General features: G+C 46.5%; 1 protein-coding gene across 2 annotated transcripts in view; it reads left to right on the top strand.

The window, feature by feature from the left end:
* Nucleotides 1–19,235, top strand: part of ACSL3 (acyl-CoA synthetase long chain family member 3) — a 725,290-nt gene that overhangs the window by 207,883 nt on the left and 498,172 nt on the right. For both annotated transcript variants that reach the window (XM_078665968.1, XM_078665969.1), the window contains exon 2: nt 4,013–4,445. In XM_078665968.1, coding sequence (XP_078522094.1) covers nt 4,095–4,445 — 351 coding nt within the window. In that variant the 5' untranslated portion in view covers nt 4,013–4,094. The remainder of the gene's footprint in view (nt 1–4,012; nt 4,446–19,235) is intronic.

The following is a 19,235-nucleotide window of genomic DNA, read 5'->3' as shown; positions in this document are numbered from 1 at the left end:
GTAATTGTGTAGGAATTTTAGAGGAGCACAGCCCCTGAGCCCTAATGGAGAAACCGCCCCTGCAATGTATTCTATTTTATTTACAATATTACATCATCCACACACAGGAGGGTAAATGTTAACCATTCAAACACATTCATAGCATTTCATTGCATCTAAAAAAAAAAGAGAGCGATTTCGCACTGGTCCGTCTTTTTCTTTAAGCTCCTAATTAATGCACTTAATGACGTGGTTCCATTTCCTCCGAAATCCAATGTAGCTATACATTGAAGAGCGATCCACAGGAGCTATCATGTCAGTTTTGTTGGTCTTTTCTGCCAGCCTTGTTTAAAAAAAAAAATGTATTCTTAACCAAGGGCAAAGATGACCGTAGTTGGATGTCACAATAGCTATAGTTCTACAGGTCAGTCTTCTTTGTTCCGGAAAACCCACAACCATCTTGGTAGGAGAGAAACTGGGAAAGCCAACTGCTTGAACTGAAAATCCTCCGACATTATCGTGGGTCAAACTCCTTTAGATAGGATTTTCTTAGTTTGAAGTAAATTTATCTTTTTTCTAATCATTCTTATTGGCCTATTTATGTACGTTTGTTTTGCCACAAGCATATACAAATACAACACTATAAATATTGTGTGGCAGCAACAAATAATGTAAGGAAGCAATGCTATACATGAACAGATTTCCCTTTAAAGTAGTGTAAGAGTGGTTTAAACAGAGTTTTATTTAGACAAGGTTACAAAGAGGGTTTTAATGCACTCTTGAGTCATTCCAATATGTTTATATCAATTTTCTGTTGAGGTCTAAAATATTCATCAGAACTGATGTAGATATCCATACATCAGACTTGTTGGTGGGAGAAGAGGAGAGTTCCCTTGAAATCCGTAACTGTTAGAAAACAGCTGCGGGAAAAAGAGAGCATAAATTACAGTACTTGGCAACGATAGTGTAAATAAAAACATTACTTAAAAAATGCTAAGCCCCTTAGTCGCAGCCTGTAAAACGCAGTAGCCCCTCGGCTTTTCTACCTATCCATTATCTGAGTTTTATGTTTAGAGTTGGAGGTAAACTAATTCCACATACCTCCATGTCCCATAATTTAACCGTTCTATAACATACCTAGTGGCCATGTTAGGAGTGTTGAAAGCCGCACCAAGCGCTCCACTACTATAGCAGGCTATACCAGTCATTAAAGGCCTGCTCCCTTGTTAAAGGCATGTAATGCTGCACCGGGCCTTTAATGGCCGTTATAGCCCAGCTACGGCGGCTATAAAGCTGTCAGAATATTCCACCTCAAAAGGTTTGAGTGTCAAATAGAGCAAACAAATGCATAGACGATAGATGGGTTTGATATCCCCCTTGGCTCCGGAGCGAAGGGTCACAGGTGTTATCTGTTGAACATGCACAGCAAGAGCTGTGAAAGCAGGTTGAAGTCAGCCTCTGGTTCTCCTCGGCTAAACTGTTTTTCGTAGTTCAGCCAAGCCCGGGAGACCTAGAAGCTGAGCAGCGTTCACCCCTCCCTCCTTCTGAAGCCCCAGTGACACTGAGCTACAGGAGGAAGGAAAGGTGACGGCTCTGTGCATCCTGCTGCACATCCTCTGCCTTTCTTTTCCTCCTGCCCAATCCACATATTTTGGAGAGGCTGGGTAAAGAGAAATGCAGAGGACATTAGGAACTGAAATGTTGAGCGCAGCGCGCCGATATCAGCTCTGCTGCTTCATTGTTTTCAGTGGAGCTCCCAACAGTCCAGTGTTCTAATTGGTAAGAGAAATAGTGAACACAAATGGAATGGTTACCTTCTCTGTCTTCTTTCTTGATAAAAAGTTTTTTACAGTCTCAAAGTGACCTCCTGTAGAAGTTTGAGCTCTGTCATGTTTCGAGATAGAAAAGCTTTCTTACGCTTGGACGCCCAGTGGCTCTGCTCAGTGGTGTGGGAGATCAATAAGTCCCCTAAGGCCTTTTCACAGCCTCCATTAGTACTCTGGGGGAAGTGAACGCAGGGCAATCTTTTTTAACGTGGTGTATTTTCAGGTAAACTGCAGATTTGTAAGTCTGGCTGTGATTGAAGCGTTCTGTGATGGATGATATTCCATGACAACATTTTGATGTAGGGCTGTCTGTGCTGGATAGCAGTGGCTTTGGTTGGAGTAACCCCGAGCTAGCCCCACTTTATAACTTAATGGCTACCTAAAATGTTTGATCGATGTTTGACCTTATTGTAGCATCCTGCATGCCCTGTCCCCAGTTAGAGGGGTGCTAAATTTGAGAGCAGCTTTCTACCTTGGATTTAATTAATTATATATGAAGGGTATGCATCTTTGCAATTATGTTTTCTCGAGCTGTGTCTGCTGCATTATGTGTAGCCTGGGGGTGTGAAAACCTGGTCAGTGTTTGGACCACTCATGCTTTGTAAGGCCTTCTGTAGCCCCTAACTCCCTAGCGTCTATCTCTAGTCTACCCCTCAGTTTGTCTATCTCCCCGTTCTAGCTTGAACAGGCTGCACTTCCCCTTTTTTTTTTTTTACCTAACGCTTCTTAGCCCTTCCTGGCCATCCAGATAAAGGGAGGCAAGGATCAGTGTCAATTTAGCCTGACTCCTCTCTTCTCCCCTCCCACCCCCTTCATCTTCACCACTCCTCCTTAATACAGATGTTCCTAGACTGCAGTACAGACAGCTGCCACAATATTCCTAGAGCTAACCACTGACCCACTACCGTAATGTCTATCGCATTATGCCCAATCCTCTTATTGTATTTGTGGTGTTTCTACAGTGTCCCCACAGGCTGTGCTTCTTTCGTGCTTAGTTGGACCCCAAGCATTATTCACATAGAAATCAACTGTGCTATCAAATGTCGGGTTTTGATCTCTAAGGGGGACTTCAGATAGTATTTACCAGTGGCTTATTAGTCTTTTTAGTGGTTGAGCTCTGTCGCTTTTCATATCATCGGTGACTAATCAGTGCCTTCTAGTATAAGACTTGCATTGCTTCTGGGTAGACTCCATATGTACATACAAAGGTGACTTACAGCGCCTCAAAGGGTCCTGAGTGAAAACCATGCATTACTTACTGGTGGCTTAACAGTAGCTATGTCTTTTTCACTTCTTGTAGGGCTGCTTAGTATTCGTTTGTAGGGGTTGTCTTTGCGGAGTAGACTTGCATGTTTATTCTCTTGATGACACATTTGAGCCTCATCGAGGTTGAATTCTGTCTTTTTTGTTTTTATGTAAACTACTCAAAAGTGTGTGACAACCTCTGTTCTCATATTTACTGCAGCTCTTCATGCTAAAGTGGAGTGGCCTAATCATGTTAGGAGCATATTTTGAACCTCGAGCACCTAACCAAAGATCTCCCATTTAGACATTTTACATCCAATTCCTTCCAACCCAAACTATGAAATGCTGCTTAGGAAGTCGACGAAAGTCGAAGCAATTTACAGCTTTGTCAGGGGCAAGAGCGCTAAACAAAAGCTGCTGTTTGTTCAAATATAATACAGTAAACTCTGTGGAGGCCAGTGGTGCTCTTGTTGGAGAGTCTCTTTCCCTTGTGAACCTTTATATTTCTAGATTATGAATCCAGTTTTGACTCCTCCTTTTGAAGACATGGAAAGCCATCTTGCAAGTAGATTAATTGAGAGAAGTTACGCATGATAAGCATGCAAACAAAGTATTTTGAACTGTGCCATTTTGAATTCCAATTTTGTTTAACCACTTTATTTCCTTTTGTACTTTTCCTTTGTCAACAAAGTGAGAATTAATTCAAGCATACTCCTTTACAATTTACGGTGGCAATGGCAAGTCATGTACATGTAGATTTGATAATGGTTTTGTGGTGGGAGGATCAGAAAAAATGTTGGAAGGGAAAAGGGTATTTTATGAGATGGTAGAATGGTTTAAAATTCAAGCGTGCATAAAGTTGCAGGGCGACTTCAGAATCTTTTTACTATAATGTGCAGTATAAAATAAACACCAGATTCGAGAATTTTCATAGTTTAATTACCTTCCTTATCTATTTTTAGATCCAGATCTTCGTTGAACTCATTGCGGTAGGAAGACCTAAAGAAACACCAGTTGCAACTAAGATTTTTGTTAACCCGCAAGATGGAACTCAGCGATGATCTGAACCCTGTTCTTCGCCGCCTTGTGCAATTTATAATGTGGGTGTACAGTATAATTACTTTCGCACCATGGTACGTCCTGTCTGGGGCTATGGACCGAGAATTAAAAGCCAAACGAATTAGAGCTCGACCAGCGGATCTTCTGCCTGGGAGTCCTTATAGGGCTGTCAACAGTTCACGAAATTTGGCTTCAATTCTGTATCCTGAGTGTGATACACTGGACAAGGTCTTCAAGCATGCAGCAAACAAATTCGGACTCACAAAGTGCCTGGGAACCAGAGAAATTTTAAACGAGGAAGATGAAGTTCAGCCAAATGGGAAAGTTTTTAAAAAGGTAATTTGCTTTTCAGCATTGATGCATTTCTTGTTTTCTTTCTTTTCAACTCAGACATTTTAAATGCAGCTATTTTCTCTGACAAGGAGTTTGATGCGTAGTTTTGGAGAAAATCAGGTTTGTATATGCCTAACTAGCTAACATAATTGAAAGATAAATAACCGTAAACCACAGCAGGTTTCAGAAAATGTGTGAAATTTATCTTTCAGGAATGTGTTTTTTTAATGAATCTGATTGAGAGGTGTGCATTTTACCACAATGCCTAGTTTTCTGTAGAAAGGCAGGCAGGTATGTATGTTGTGTGTAGTCCACGTTCAGAGTCCTCTGCAGGCTTAGTGTCACAAAGCAGTAGCACTGCACATGCCATTACCGGTTCTTACCACCCCATGGAAGATGAATAAAGTATGTGGGGACAGTCAAACAACACTCCCTCTTATAACAGTGCCTCAGAAATAAATGTATTACATTTAAAATATTTTTCTGTTCAATATCTTGCCCACTTCCCTCTAGTCATGCGGTACATCCATGGGCATATAACAGTGCTTTAAAACATTTTTTTTTAACAATCATGTTTTCAGTGCGGAGATCTTTCTTAGTTAAGAGCTTGTTCTCCACTGTTGGTGTCTGATGCTAGTATATTTGGCCCGGTTGCAGTTCCTCAGGGCAAGGTATGGGCTAGCAAGGGGCTTCAATCCCCGGCTGTTGTAATCTGTGACCATACTTGACAATTTCGGTACTACACAACATTTAATACACCACTATAGTCCACATTCTGGCAGTTTATTCATACAGTGTGGCTGAGCAACAACCTGTCCTGCTCAGGTGTAAGAGCACTGTACAAAGTTATGAGCAGCTCAGTTTGGGTTTGCAGTATCCATTAAAAGATGCACTTTATGTGAGCTCATTTGGCAGTGAGATGGAATTGGCTGGCTTTATTTACCTGATCAAAGAATACAGATGGTTCAGGTGCTCTGGAGTAGTTTTTAATAGAGGCAACACCGAAAGCTTTGACCTTCTCTCTGTTCAGTCCTGTACTGACTCCCCACTGATCATGATGGAACGTACCCCCAAATGTGCACTTGTGGAACTTTGGGAGCTCACACGCTCTCAGTACTTAAATGCAGCTAGTGGTAGTAGGTGGGAACCACCAGCAGTCATTTTTGAGAACCAACAGTTCCTTTTCCCCATCAGAGTTTGACCCAGAAGAAGAGCGATAAAAGCAGACTAGGGGGAAAGAGGGCGGCAGAGAGAGGCATAAAAAAGGTACAAAGAGAAGCAGGAGCCAGAAAAAGTGAGATGAATGGGCTAGGAGTGTCTGGTCATGGACCAGAGGGCCAAGAGGGTGGATTCAAGACTATGCAGGCTTGGTATTCGGCATGCCAACATTCTGTAGAGCTACCAGTTCGCTTCTGAGTCGAACTTTGGGCTACGGCACTTATTCTTTTACAAATTAAGCACTGCTGGCTCCTAACACAAAGTATTAAAATTGGCAAAGTACACTCACGACTAACCTGAGCAAGATATCACAACTTTGTTTTGTTAAACACACTGATGACATCATACAATGGGTCTTATCTGTTCGCAGATTCCCTACGGAGGAATCGGGATGAAGTAAGTACTGAACATTTATATCATCAAGAAATATTCCCTCATGACCTAGATAATTCTGAAGTTAACAACTTGTATGCTTTCAAAATAATCTTTCAACACAGGGTGACAACATGTACTTTTTCACATGTGTGATTTTTATTACTTATTTTATATAAGATACATTTCTCATTTTTTTCTTTTTTAATTTTTACTTTAAAGTCATTGCAATCATTTTACAAAACATATAATTCATCATTTGAGCAATAAAAAACATACAAATACCATGCAGAGAAAAAAAGGACTAATTCACTCTCACAAAAACCTCATACAAACTCTCTCATACATACTACATTCATTCCTTATTCTGTGTCTGAGGGATCGCAAGTTGTAGTGCGAAATTATTAAGCAAGGTCGACGCGTTTCGGTGGGTTGAGACCACCTTCCTCAGGACCTTTTGGCAGAACAGACGATCTTTCACAAGGAAATTATAAACACTGCATGGATATCTGTAATAATAAATAATATATCATGTATCTGTTACATTATCTTAGGTTAATTTATCTCATAATCTTGTCATACAATGCACAACTACTACAATTTTTATTACTATTGAACACCACGTGGAAAAGTCAACAGAGACTAATTCATAACCTCTACTTATTACTTTATGTCTTTTGTCAGTGATCCTGAATCAAGCAAACCAACACAGTTTTATCAATGCATTTACTAAAGGGTATAGAGCTTGTTCTTAGGTTAACGTGAGAAAAAGTAAAGTAAGTGAGAGAGAAAAGATATAGAGGATCCCTCAAATCTATTGATTTGGTTCGATGTGCAATTACATGGTTTAGGAAGCCAGATTACATATAATTTTCCTATTGATAAGAGCGAAGGATAGGTTATTCATTTTCAGTTACAAAGGATGTACCATGTATTCTTACCCTTATAACATTAGTAGGGTAGATCAAAACTTCAATTGTGACTTCGTGTCAACAATTTGTTCACAAAGAAACGTTCCTACAATAAATTGTGCAAAAAATATGTTTGTAACTCTAGAGCTTGTGAACATATTGTGAAATTTTCATACTATTGGTTATCTATCAGCTTACCCCGTGACACTCAATCCATTAACAATCAAGTTAATAATCCGGAGGTTGACCTGAGCTGCAAACCTTGACTGATTAGTATGATTTGCCTAAAGGGATAAAAGCAATCCTTAAGCTAGTATGTTATGTATTTAAGAGTTGTCTACGTATGTAGGTAGTAGGAAGAACTACTAACCTTCCGATTATCAGGAGCAGCTCCTAAAGATTCCCTTTATGTATTTCGGCTGGTTTCTATTTTTTCTTTTTTCTCAACTTGTTTGGGGCATTTCACTCATTTATTGACATTTTGGCTGTAACAATAAGAGCAAAAGTCGGACATGAGAATCTGATCTCAGTTGAGATGATTAATATCGTAGTTACTACGACTCAAAAAATTCCATTATTGTTGATATATAAGATTAAAGAGTACGAGTGTATATCCTCTTAGTGACCTCAAGTAACTAACAGTAATGCCCTTGCTAACTTTAATTGACTCCTATGTTGTGCCAGTAATCATCATAATCGGAGTTAGCTAATATACAAAAACACGAGCTATAGTTTCAACTGAAGGACAGTCAGCGTTTCATTTAAATGAAAAAGTCTATGCAATGTCCTACCACTGGACTGCAACCCTTTAGGTAGTGAGACCATGAGATAAAATTACTTGGTCTTTAATTAACATTGTTATTGCCAAAGAGAGTCTAACCGCGTTTTAATATCCCGCATGTATCGAGGTGGTTAACTTACTTCAGTTTGCTAGGATGCAAGTTGCAGCCGCTTCCGCCAGCACTCCGGCTCGTACTCCCTTAGGTTCAGAAAAACCTGTTGTTGAGCCTGCGTTTAAATACCGTAATACTCGCGCCAATTGTTTTGTAATGAGCGCCATTTCTGAGTGGTGTAGTTTTTTTATTTTTTTCCTCATTTCTCAGCCCCGTACTATAAATACATAAAGCGACAGAATATTTACCCAGCTGCTCAAATAATTAAACAGCCCGAGTTTTTTAGAAAATTCCCAACGGTTCCCAGATTTTTTCCGAGGTAACTTTTACTCCGAGGATCTAAATGTCATATCTTTTAAACTTCCGACTACAACTAAATGGGCGCCATTTCTAAGTGGCGTTTAATTCTCTATTTCTACCCACGAAGTGTTAGTATGCTAAAGAAAATTTAATAAAATCCAGTTGACCAGAAAATATATATGGCACCCAATAAGAGATAAAGACGATATTGTTCAAGCCCTAGATAATACAAAAATATATGCGAGCTGTATTGTGAGTCTGCAACTATATCTTGACTTTTGGGTCAATGATAAGTGAGGTTCTCTTTTCTTAACCTGTCCTCTTTAGATGACTATCGTTTATATCAATACCCATGATAAACTGGGGTACGCAAGTCAATATATTGCAAAGATGTAACGTACATTTATGATAAGAACCACAAACTGGGGTACGTAAATCAATATATTGCAGAGATACAACTTACATTTATGATAAAGGCTACAGACGGCTCTTTTATTGCAAAGTTTATAGTATGTTTTATAGGGATGACGGAGGTTGTGAAAAACTCCTCATTGCAGAGATGCAACGTGCATTTATGGTAAAGCCCACAGACGGTTCTTTTATTTCAAGGGTCATAGTGTCTGTTAATTAAGATAGCGGAGGTTGTAAAAAGACTCCTCATTACATAATTTCATAAAAGATGCGACGTATTATGTTTAGGTAGCCAAAAACAGATTGATTAAACTACACGAGAGAGTCTGAGGTGTACCAATCGTCATACATATGTTTAATTATGGTATGATAAGTTGGTTATTCTGTTACATACCATGAGATATTTTCATTTAATCCTGATGGTATGTAACAGAATAACCAACTAACCAACAGACACTATGACCCTTGAAATAAAAGAACCGTCTGTGGTCTTTACCATAAATGCACGTTGCATCTCTGCCCGTCACGGCCCGCCCTGTTCTGTTGTTTACAGCACACGGGGGAAATCGCGGCCGCAGCGAAGGGGTTAAAGCAACTAGGTAATTCGAATAATTTGCTACTTGTTGTATTGTGAGATGTAAATAATATTGGAAGATGCTTGGACAGCATGGTAGAACCCTTCTCGCATAGCACATACTGATAACACACTGCATGATGGCACACACCTGCCCACAACATTTTGGTGAAATGGCGTCTGTGCTCTGCAATAGTTTATCTGTTGCTTTCTCGAGTTCTAGTCGGCACTTCAGAGCAGTGCCCTGTAACCTGTTGCATGTTCCTGTCTCTGAAAGTACGGATTCTCAGCCATTTACTCATTTTGCACTTTTGAGAACTAGTTGTTTAAGCCTACGCCGCGGCATGATTCTTTACTCTCTGCCATTTTTAGGGCTCGTCTGCTGATGCGCTTGCGCATTGCTGGCGAGCTATATTGTGGCTTAACTAGAGCTTAACCATCACGGCGATTTGTTGCTGTGCCCGAGAAAAACAAGCCTCCTCCCTCCTCCCCTTTCACTGCCCAGGCCGGCCGTACTTTCACTTCGCGTTTATTTTAACATGGCAGCTTTTCCTTTTCTGGTTGAATGTCTTATAGCTTTCCCTCACCCTATTCTCGTCACCCTTACTCACTCCCATCAATCTCCCGGACTAAACCCTTCTCTTTGTACCCATTCCGGGAGTGACTTTTTGTTTCTCCCGGACTAAACCCTTCTCTTTGTACCCATTCCGGGAGAGACCTTTTGTTTCTGTCAAACTCCTCTGCTTCGTGTGTGAAGCTTTGTAATCTCACTATTGGCAAGCCGCTTGTAGATGCATTTCTCTCCCGGCTCAAGCTCTACCTATCCCCTACCGATTTTCTCCCCACTTCCTCCCAAGTACAGATTCCTTTCCTCTGTAAGTATAGTTCTTGCAGATCACCTTGCCAGTCGTAATTGTTTTCATTGCGCATTTAAGGATATATTTTCTTTTTTTCCTGTGGACATTGTCTGACGAGCAGTGCCTAGCAATGCAGCGCTGACATCTCGTGGAAGAGGCGGCTGCATATGAAGAGTGCCCATGTTTGTTTGACATTTTCATCTTTCCTTGAATGCGGGCTCAGGCGGAGGTGTGCTAAGAAACTCAAAACTGCTCCGGTAGTCTGGGTAGTTCCACTGCCAGTTTACACTCTTGTTTCATGAAAAACGTAGTTTTTTGCTTTGTACCCATTCCCGGAGTGACCTTTGTTTCTGTCAAACTTCTCGGCTCTGCTTCGTGTGTGAAGCTTTGTAATCTCACTATTGGCAAGCCGCTTGTAGATGCATTTCTCTCCCGGCTCAAGCACTACCTATCCCCTACCGATTTTCTCCCCACTTCCTCCAAGTACAGATTCCTTCCCTCTGTAACGATGCAGCCACCACACAGCTCCACCGATGCAGCCACCACACAGCTCCACCGATGCAGCCACCACACAGCTCCACCGATGAAGCCACCACACAGCTCCACCGACACAGCTCCACCGATGCACCCACCACACAGCTCCACCGATGCACCCACCACACAGCTCCACCGATGCACCCACCACACAGCTCCACCGATGCACCCACCACACAGCTCCACCGATGCACCCACCACACAGCTCCACCGATGCACCCACCACACAGCTCCACCGAGGCACCCACCATACAGCTCCACCGAGGCACCCACCATACAGCTCCACCGAGGCACCCACCATACAGCTCCACCGAGGCACCCACCACACAGCTCCACCGATGCACCCACCACACAGCTCCACCGATGCACCCACCACACAGCTCCACCGTGGCACCCACCACACAGCTCCACCGTGGCACCCACCACACAGCTCCACCGTGGCACCCACCACACAGCTCCACCGTGGCACCCACCACACAGCTCCACCGTGGCACCCACCACACAGCTCCACCGTGGCACCCACCACACAGCTCCACCGTGGCACCCACCACACAGCTCCACCGTGGCACCCACCACACAGCTCCACAGATGCACCCACCACACAGCTCCACAGATGCACCCACCACACAGCTCCACAGATGCACCCACCACACAGCTCCTCAGATGCACCCACCACCCAGCTCCACCGATGCACCCACCACACAGCTCCACCGATGCACCCACCACCCAGCTCCACCGATGCACCCACCACACAGCTCCACCGATGCACCCACCACCCAGCTCCACCGATGCACCCACCACACGGGAAACGGCCTTTACAACGAGGCCGTTTCCCCGAAATCTTTAACCACGCATGCAGTACAACGCATGCGTGGTTACCACTAATGCCTTTACCACGCATACCTTTACTACGATGTTTGTAGTAAAGGCATATGTGGTAAAGGTAAAAAGAAAAAAAGGGGGGCTTGGGGGGGTCTCCCCCCCCAAATAAAACAACTCACCATAAGTCACGTCGGCGTCAGCGTCGTTTGAGAGAAATCGGAAAAAAATGCCGTTTTCTCTTAACGACGTATGACGTCACCACGCAATTATTCGAGGAAAAGTTTATCCGTGGTAAACGAATTCCGTTGTAACGCATGCGTGGTAAAGGCATGCGTTGCAACGGAATTCGTTGTATCATCATATATTCCCACCACACAGCTCCACCTACACAGCTCCACCGATGCACCCACCACACAGCTCCACCGATGCACCCACCACACAGCTCCACCGATGCACCCACCACACAGCTCCACCGATGCACCCACCACACAGCTCCACCGAACGACCCACCACACAGCTCCACCGAACGACCCACCACACAGCTCCACCGAACGACCCACCACACAGCTCCACCGAACGACCCACCACACAGCTCCACCGATGCAGCCACCACACAGCTCCACCCAGCTCCACCGATGCACCCACCACACAGCTCCACTGACACAGCTCCATCGATGCACCCACCACACAGCTCCACCGATGCACCCACCACACATCTCCACCGAGGCACCCACCACACAGCTCCACCGATGCACCCACCACACAGCTCCACCGATGCACCCACCACACAGCTCCACCGATGCACCCACCACACAGCTCCACCGATGCACCCACCACACAGCTCCACCGATGCACCCACCACACAGCTCCACCGATGCACCCACCACACAGCTCCACAGATGCACCCACCACCCAGCTCCGCCGATGCACCCACCACCCAGCTCCGCCGATGCACCCACCACCCAGCTCCGCCGATGCACCCACCACCTTGCTCCGCCGAGGCACCCACCACCTTGCTCCACCGAGGCACCCACCACACAGCTCCACCGATGCACCCACCACACAGCTCCACCGATGCTCCAACTAAGCTCCACCAATGCACCCACCACACAGCTCCACCAATGCACCCACTAAGCTCCACCGATGCACACACCACTCAGCGCCACCACAGCATCACTCAGCGCCACCACAGCATCACTCAGCACCACCACAGCATCACTCAGCGCAACCACAGCATCACTCAGCGCAACCACAGCATCACTCAGCGCAACCACAGCATCACTGGTTCAAATATGTTCTTGCAATGTTTCAAGCTGTTTTCAAGCTTTCATGCTTTATTACAAATCACAAAAAGATGTTAATATTTCACTTCTGTTCTTGGATTTTGGTCACAATAAAAAACACTGAACATAATCTTCACAAAAGTTATTTACAAAAGTTTAAGCTATTGCCATTACAAATTAAATACATTATTTAAGTATTAATTATTTAAAAAAAATTAAAAGCCATTGTTATTTGTAATATCAATACATCTAAGTCACGTAAATACAAAACATGTTGCATTACAAATGCTATAGGTGTTTGCGAAAGTTATAACTATTGGCATTGTAAATGACAAAGCTATTAATTTAGTTATTTTAAAAAATAACACGTAAATATAAAAAAGTTCATTTATAAGACCAATAGCTGAAACTTTCCTAATGCGAGCCCTATTGCATTTCCAATGCTTGTTTTACCTTATTGTTCTAAACACCCTTTGTTTTTGCCTCTGTCAGTGTTGCCCAATCTGTCGTTGGGAGCTGAATTTTTGTTGAGTGGGGTCATGGAGGTCCAAGCAATAAATAAAAATGCCTTTAAATTCTGTATTTATATTGTCACGTTTGCTGTGCTTCAATGACGGAGGTCAGATGTCAGGCCCTGCCTACTGACAGATTTCTGCTTGTTTTGAACATGGGGATTGGTGTTTACAAAATCCTCGAATTTTACAGTCTGAGAAAGTAAAGTGAATTATGTGACAATCTTGCTGCCTTACAGTGAGTGTGAAAGAAAAGGCTGTAGAACGTTATTTTTGGTAACATTCAACACAGCATATATTTTTTAACTCTTTTTATTAGCACTTCTGATAAAACATAATACCGACAGCATACATACAATACAGGAGAAAAAGAGCAAGCATTTGCAATGCAATAGGTCTCGCATTTTCGAAACTTTAACCTATTGGTTTTGTAAACGACAATGCCTTTTATTACTGCAGGTTTTTTTTTTTTTTTTTTTTTTTGAAGACCTTTATTTGCATTATTAGGTTAAACATGTATGGGCCTACAACCAATCCGGCCGGCCACAAGTCAAAAACGATCAAGAATCAAAATAAGCGACACAAGGCCAGTTGGCAGGCAAGCAAACATAATTGGACAATGCTAGAGACGGGATAAGCGGCAATAACGGCCCAACATCAGGATCAGTGAGGTCTATTTTATAATAAGGGGACAAGGCTCATGACTGACTCACAAATACGGAAAAACCCAAAAACAGGATTACACCCATGCCAAAACGAGAGGAGGGGGGAAGGGGTGGGGGGGAAGAGGTTGTAAGGGCACGATATGACCGTAGCACGAAACAAACACAAAATATAGTGGAGAAGCATACAAGTGCTACCAAGATCTCATGACCCCCACCCAATAACACGCTAACAAAGGCAAGGGGAGCGGGAAACTGTACGAATCGAGCCCACGTCTTTCAATATGAGCCTGGGAAAAAGGGGGAGGGGGGGTAAAAAAGGGGGGGGGAAGGAAAGGGGGGGGGGAAAGGGGGGAAAGAAACAAGGGGAAAAAACCAAAAAAGGACAGAAAGGGGGGGAAAGGAAGGGAGAAGAACAAAAGAACGAATAATAAAAGAAGATACACAACCGTGCGAGATGGGCGCCACCCCGGGTCAGGCAACCCACGGCTAATAGTACAGAAGAAATTGGAAGCTGGCGAAAAGAAGGGTAGGGCAGTTACGACGAAGCATCGAAACCAAGAAAAGTGGCATACCAACCCACCCATGCCGGAGAAGCGAGGACAGAAGCGGCACCGCTATAAAGGGATAGAAAAGGGCCATAGAACCAAAAGAAAACATCTGAAAGACCCCACCCACCCGTCCCACCCCGCACCCCTGCAGAAGGCTACGGCCTACCCTCCAAACAGCGTGCCTGTCGCCCTAATCCGAAACCCGAAATATAGTGAAAAGAAAGGTAGAGGAAAAAGACAAAAAGAGGAGAAAAGGAAATACAAAACAAAAAGAAACTATGAGGGAGGAGCCAGAGGATATGAGCAAACACATTTGGCCACGACCCACCCCCGACCAACAAATAAAGAAATATCAAATCAGTTCTACACCTTCACATACAGCAAGAACCACAGGGAGGTGGAGGGGGGGGAGAGATTGTAACGTTTCACCGTGTCGGGAGTACAAACATCAATACAACGAGCAGGTAGACCAGCAGACTATCATGTCGTGCAACTCACCCCCAACCCTTCCTGACCACGAAACCAACCCAATAAAGGATAATGTGGAGCGTACCACCCAGCACAAAAGAAGCGTAACGTAGTCCAGAGTCACGGCAGTAATATAAATCAGGTAGAGCCTTCGTACGGAGGGAATACAAAAAGTCAATTAAACAAGTCAATTGTAGCAGTAACGACAGGGCAAGCAACGGCAAGCCGGAGTCCAAGTGCGCAATCCGACAATACAAAGGTACCCCTCCAGAACAAAAGTTAGAATCCAACGTAGCGGTAGCAAACAGCGGCCCACCATGAGTTCCAGGTACCCGGGAAGGAGCAGATCTCCGCGTCGTGTGGAAGTCCTCGAAATCCAGGCGGCGAGGGAGCAGAGGATCAAAAGTCACCGGCCCATCAAGCGGCCGAAGAACAACAACAGCAACTCCTGGCGCAGCCGAAGGGGGCAAAGCAATGGCGGCATCAAAACGACAGGGGTGCATGAAAGAGCGGCGGCCCAAAATGGCGGCGAGCCACATGGGGTCGGTAGAGGCACCGGGGGCCAAGACAGCGTGCAATGACATCAAGGCGTCCAGGACATCTCCGGGCGTGGGCGCCCGAGCACACACCCAGGCCTCCGCACAATCCGGCCGGTAAGGAGCGTCGGTGCAGAGCGGAGCACTCCCCACGTTGTCGGCAGCCATCTTGTGAGTTTCGCCGCCCCACACTCCACCGTGGGCCCCCAAACAGTTCCCAAATGTAGGACTTTACAGACCTCCGGAGGTTCCCAACAACGGCCTCACCGGCACAGGATGGGCGAGCGCCCGATGGGGGGGGGTCTCCTCCAAACAATGACAGGCCCCACAGGCGAGAGCCAGGCGCGGGGTCCAGGACCGCCGGACAGGACAAAGGCGAAGGGACCCCTTCACACAGTCAGCCCCCAACACATCTCGTCCCCCTCCAGCTGCACGGCTCAGTCATCGGGGCCGGTCCAGGATCACAGGGGCACACGCACAACGGTTCCCACCAGTGGCTCACTTTCGCGGCCGGGGCCGGCAATCTCTTCTCTGCCGGTCGGGTCCCGCAGGAATCTCTTCTCCGCCGGTCGGGTCCCGCAGGCGAGGTCCCGGTCTCGAGTGCCCGGAGGCCTCAATCCCACCGAGGGCACAGCTGCGGATCCACAGCACACAGGGACCTCCGGACCAGACGGTGAGTAAGAGTGGGTCTTTAAAGTTCGAATTCTGTATGGAAGTAGCGTCGCAGTGCAGGATATATGGCAGGATAATCGAAGTTAGCCGGAGGGCCGACGGAGCCGAGCTAAAAGGCGGCCATTACGTCCTCGAGCTAGGCTCCTCCCTCTACTGCAGGTTTTTTAACATAAATAAAAGGACAATGCCAATAGCTTAATATCTCACAATTGCGAGACCTATTGCATTGCAAATGCTTGTTATTACTGTTTGTCACTGCTCATTGTTACTACACTTACCTATTCTGTACCATTTTTTTTACAAGTTATTATTAATTCCTTTATTGTAAACGACGATATCTTCACCAAACCTTAAACTTCCTTTACCCTTTAACTGTTCACCCCTAAACTCTTCACCCAAACCTTATCCTAAAAAATATTATTTTTCACTGTATTACTTGCATTGAAATGACAAACGATAACGTGGTCTGCAGTTAGTGTTATCCATAAATCCATATATAAATACCCACAAGCAAATGTCCTAATAATGAAATGGATGCAATCAGGTGACACGGGGACTAAACACCAGGGTGAGGGTGGCTGAGGATTGAATACTGGGACAAAACGAGGGCTACAGGCAGGGAAGTTACGTTTCTTTACCTTGCACTTCCTTACCCTGTACTCTTAACTTAGTTTTCTCCCACATGAAAATGGAAAACTGGGCTAACACTTTGTAATTCAGGAACCAATTGGAGATGGGGTATGCTACTGCTTTCAGATGCACTACAATTAAAACATCCTAACTGAAAGATATGCTGCAAAACAAGCAGAGGAAAAATCAGAATTTAAATTAAAAATGACTGGGGCAGGCTCAGGGTACTAACTGTAAGTGCAAAGCCAGAGCACAAGACGAAATGGGGTTATTGTTTCAGGATTGGAGGCCGAAATCTAGACTCGTCCACCAGTGTGACTAATATTATTTCCCAGAAGCCAAGTGAGCTGCTTTTTGAATAGTTTTAAGGGTGGGGGATAGTTGATGAAATATCTGTGAAAGCACTCCATCATGCTTTTGGGAAACTACTGTAACAAATGTGGGTTCTGTAATAATTTATCTGAAAGAGACACGTTAGTGATAGATTCCTTACCTTAGAATATCCCCAGGCGTCAGACTGGATCCGGAATTTTTTTGCCTAGCAATACCCCTGTGCGTCGGTAGGAGTTGTCCGTGGCTCCGCGTCCGTCGTCGGCGTCGTTAGCGCCGGAATGACGTTGTCGGAGTACTTAGACGCCGCCCATGCGCGCTGATGTCAGTTCTTCTTTTTTCCGCGCCAGCTAGCGCAGATCCGGAGAAGCTCTACCCCTAGTCATTTTTTGACTAAACTTTTTGATCTTTTTGATCATTTCTCTACTCGAGTTTTCGACTCCAACAGTGCCGGTAGGGATGCCCGGGTTCAAGCCCTGTTCGAAGTGCGACCGACTGATGTCGGTCACGGACCCCCATCGCCGGTGCCTGAAGTGCTTAGGCCTCGACCACGACGACCGCACCTGCTCCGACTGCCGGGCCCTGAAGTCGAAGGCTAGGCGGGAGCGGTCCTGCAAGCGGCTTGAGCTCCGGCAGTCGGCCCCGCGCCATTCCAGGTCCCGGTCCCACGGGAGGTCGAGGGACCGGTCGCGGGGTCGGAGTCCTCGCAGCTCCGGGAGTGGACATCGGTCGTCGGGATCCAAGTCCTCTGGTAAGAGGCATGAGAGGTCGGAGCGGCATCATCGCTCCTCCGACCCACCCCGACGATGCGGCCGGGGGTTCGGGCGACACCGCCCACGTGGCTCCGAGTGAGTCGCAAGCGTCGCCGCCTGCCCCACACCTTCGGGTCCCTGGGCACGGCGTGACGCCGGAGGAGGTCGAGCGGTACCTCATGGCCATGAGGTCCCTCCCTCCTCCACCGGGTCCCGCGGCGCCTTCGGGCCCAGCACTCCCAGCTGGAGGCCCTGGCGGGTCGGGCGCTTCGGCCCGACGCCGCCGGGTGCTTCGACCCTGGCGCCGCCGGGTGCTTCGGCCCTGGCGCCGCCGGCGACTTCGGTCCCGGCGCCGCAGGACCTCACCGGATACGCTTCCGGATCAGGGTCGTCGACCTCACGACCTCACCGGCGCCGGCCCCGATGGTGTCGCCCCCGGCGCCCATTGTGGACACCGTCCCCAATCTTCCCTTCGGTCCGACTCTGGCGCCGTTGGGCGCCGCTTCCGACGGCCTTTGGAGATTTTTATTTCCATGAGGAGGCCCAGTCTGTTGACCCTGGGTTACAGGAGACTGGTGACGGAGGTGATTGGGAGGGGTCTGAGGACCCTCTGGCACAGGAATGCCAGTCTCAAGAGGACTGGACATATGAGCTTGGGGAGGCCAGTGGTATTGACACCTCGCCAGACACTGGATTTGTCTCCCCTCCCACCGTGGCTACGGAGGAGGGGGCTGCTTATAGCGTAGTGTTGACGAGGGCAGCCAAGGCCTTGGGCCTTGAGCTCCCCGTTGCGACCGTGAGGACTAACCTCCTCACTGAGGTTCTTAAACCGCAGGCAAGCTCCAGTGAGCCTCTGCTGCCGTTTAATGAAGCCTTATGTGACGTTCTTGTGGGCACTTGGTCCAAGCCCGCCACAGGTCCGCCTGTGGATAGGAACGTGGCCAGACGCTACCGCCCGGCTCCGGGCGACCCTTGCTTTTTGTCCACCCTTCCCACCCCAGAGAGCCTGGTTATCCAGGCCTCCACTTCCCAGACCGCATTCCAGACGGCCCCGCCCGATCGGGAATCCAAGAGATATGAACAGTTCGGAAAGAAGGTGTTCTCGTCCCTGAGTTTGGGACTGCGGTCTGTCAATACCGCTTGTCTCTTGGGCCGCTACACCCACACCCTGTGGGACACGGTTGCGGACGATCTGCCACAATGCCCGGAGGAGGTCCGGGCTAAACTCGCCCAAGCCCTTGTGGAGGGTCGAGATGCGGCACGATACTCTATCCGGTGTGGGCTGGATACCACGGGCTCACTGGGCAGGGCGATGGCAACGACGGTGGCAGTTAGACTCCACGCCTGGTTGAGGTCCGCCAACTTTTCGGCCGATGTCCAGGCCACCCTTCTGGACATGCCGTTCGAAGGCCCTCGCCTTTTTGGCGACAAGGCAGACCATGCGCTGGAGCGCTTTAAGGACTCCAGGGCTACAGCCAAGTCCTTAGGCCTTTCGGCCACGCGCC

The sequence above is a fragment of the Lissotriton helveticus genome, chromosome 11 (assembly GCF_964261635.1).
Source record: "Lissotriton helveticus chromosome 11, aLisHel1.1, whole genome shotgun sequence".
NCBI lineage: Eukaryota > Metazoa > Chordata > Amphibia > Caudata > Salamandridae > Lissotriton > Lissotriton helveticus.
Note: the sequence above shows the minus strand (reverse complement) of the source record. Positions and strands in the feature narration are given on the sequence as shown.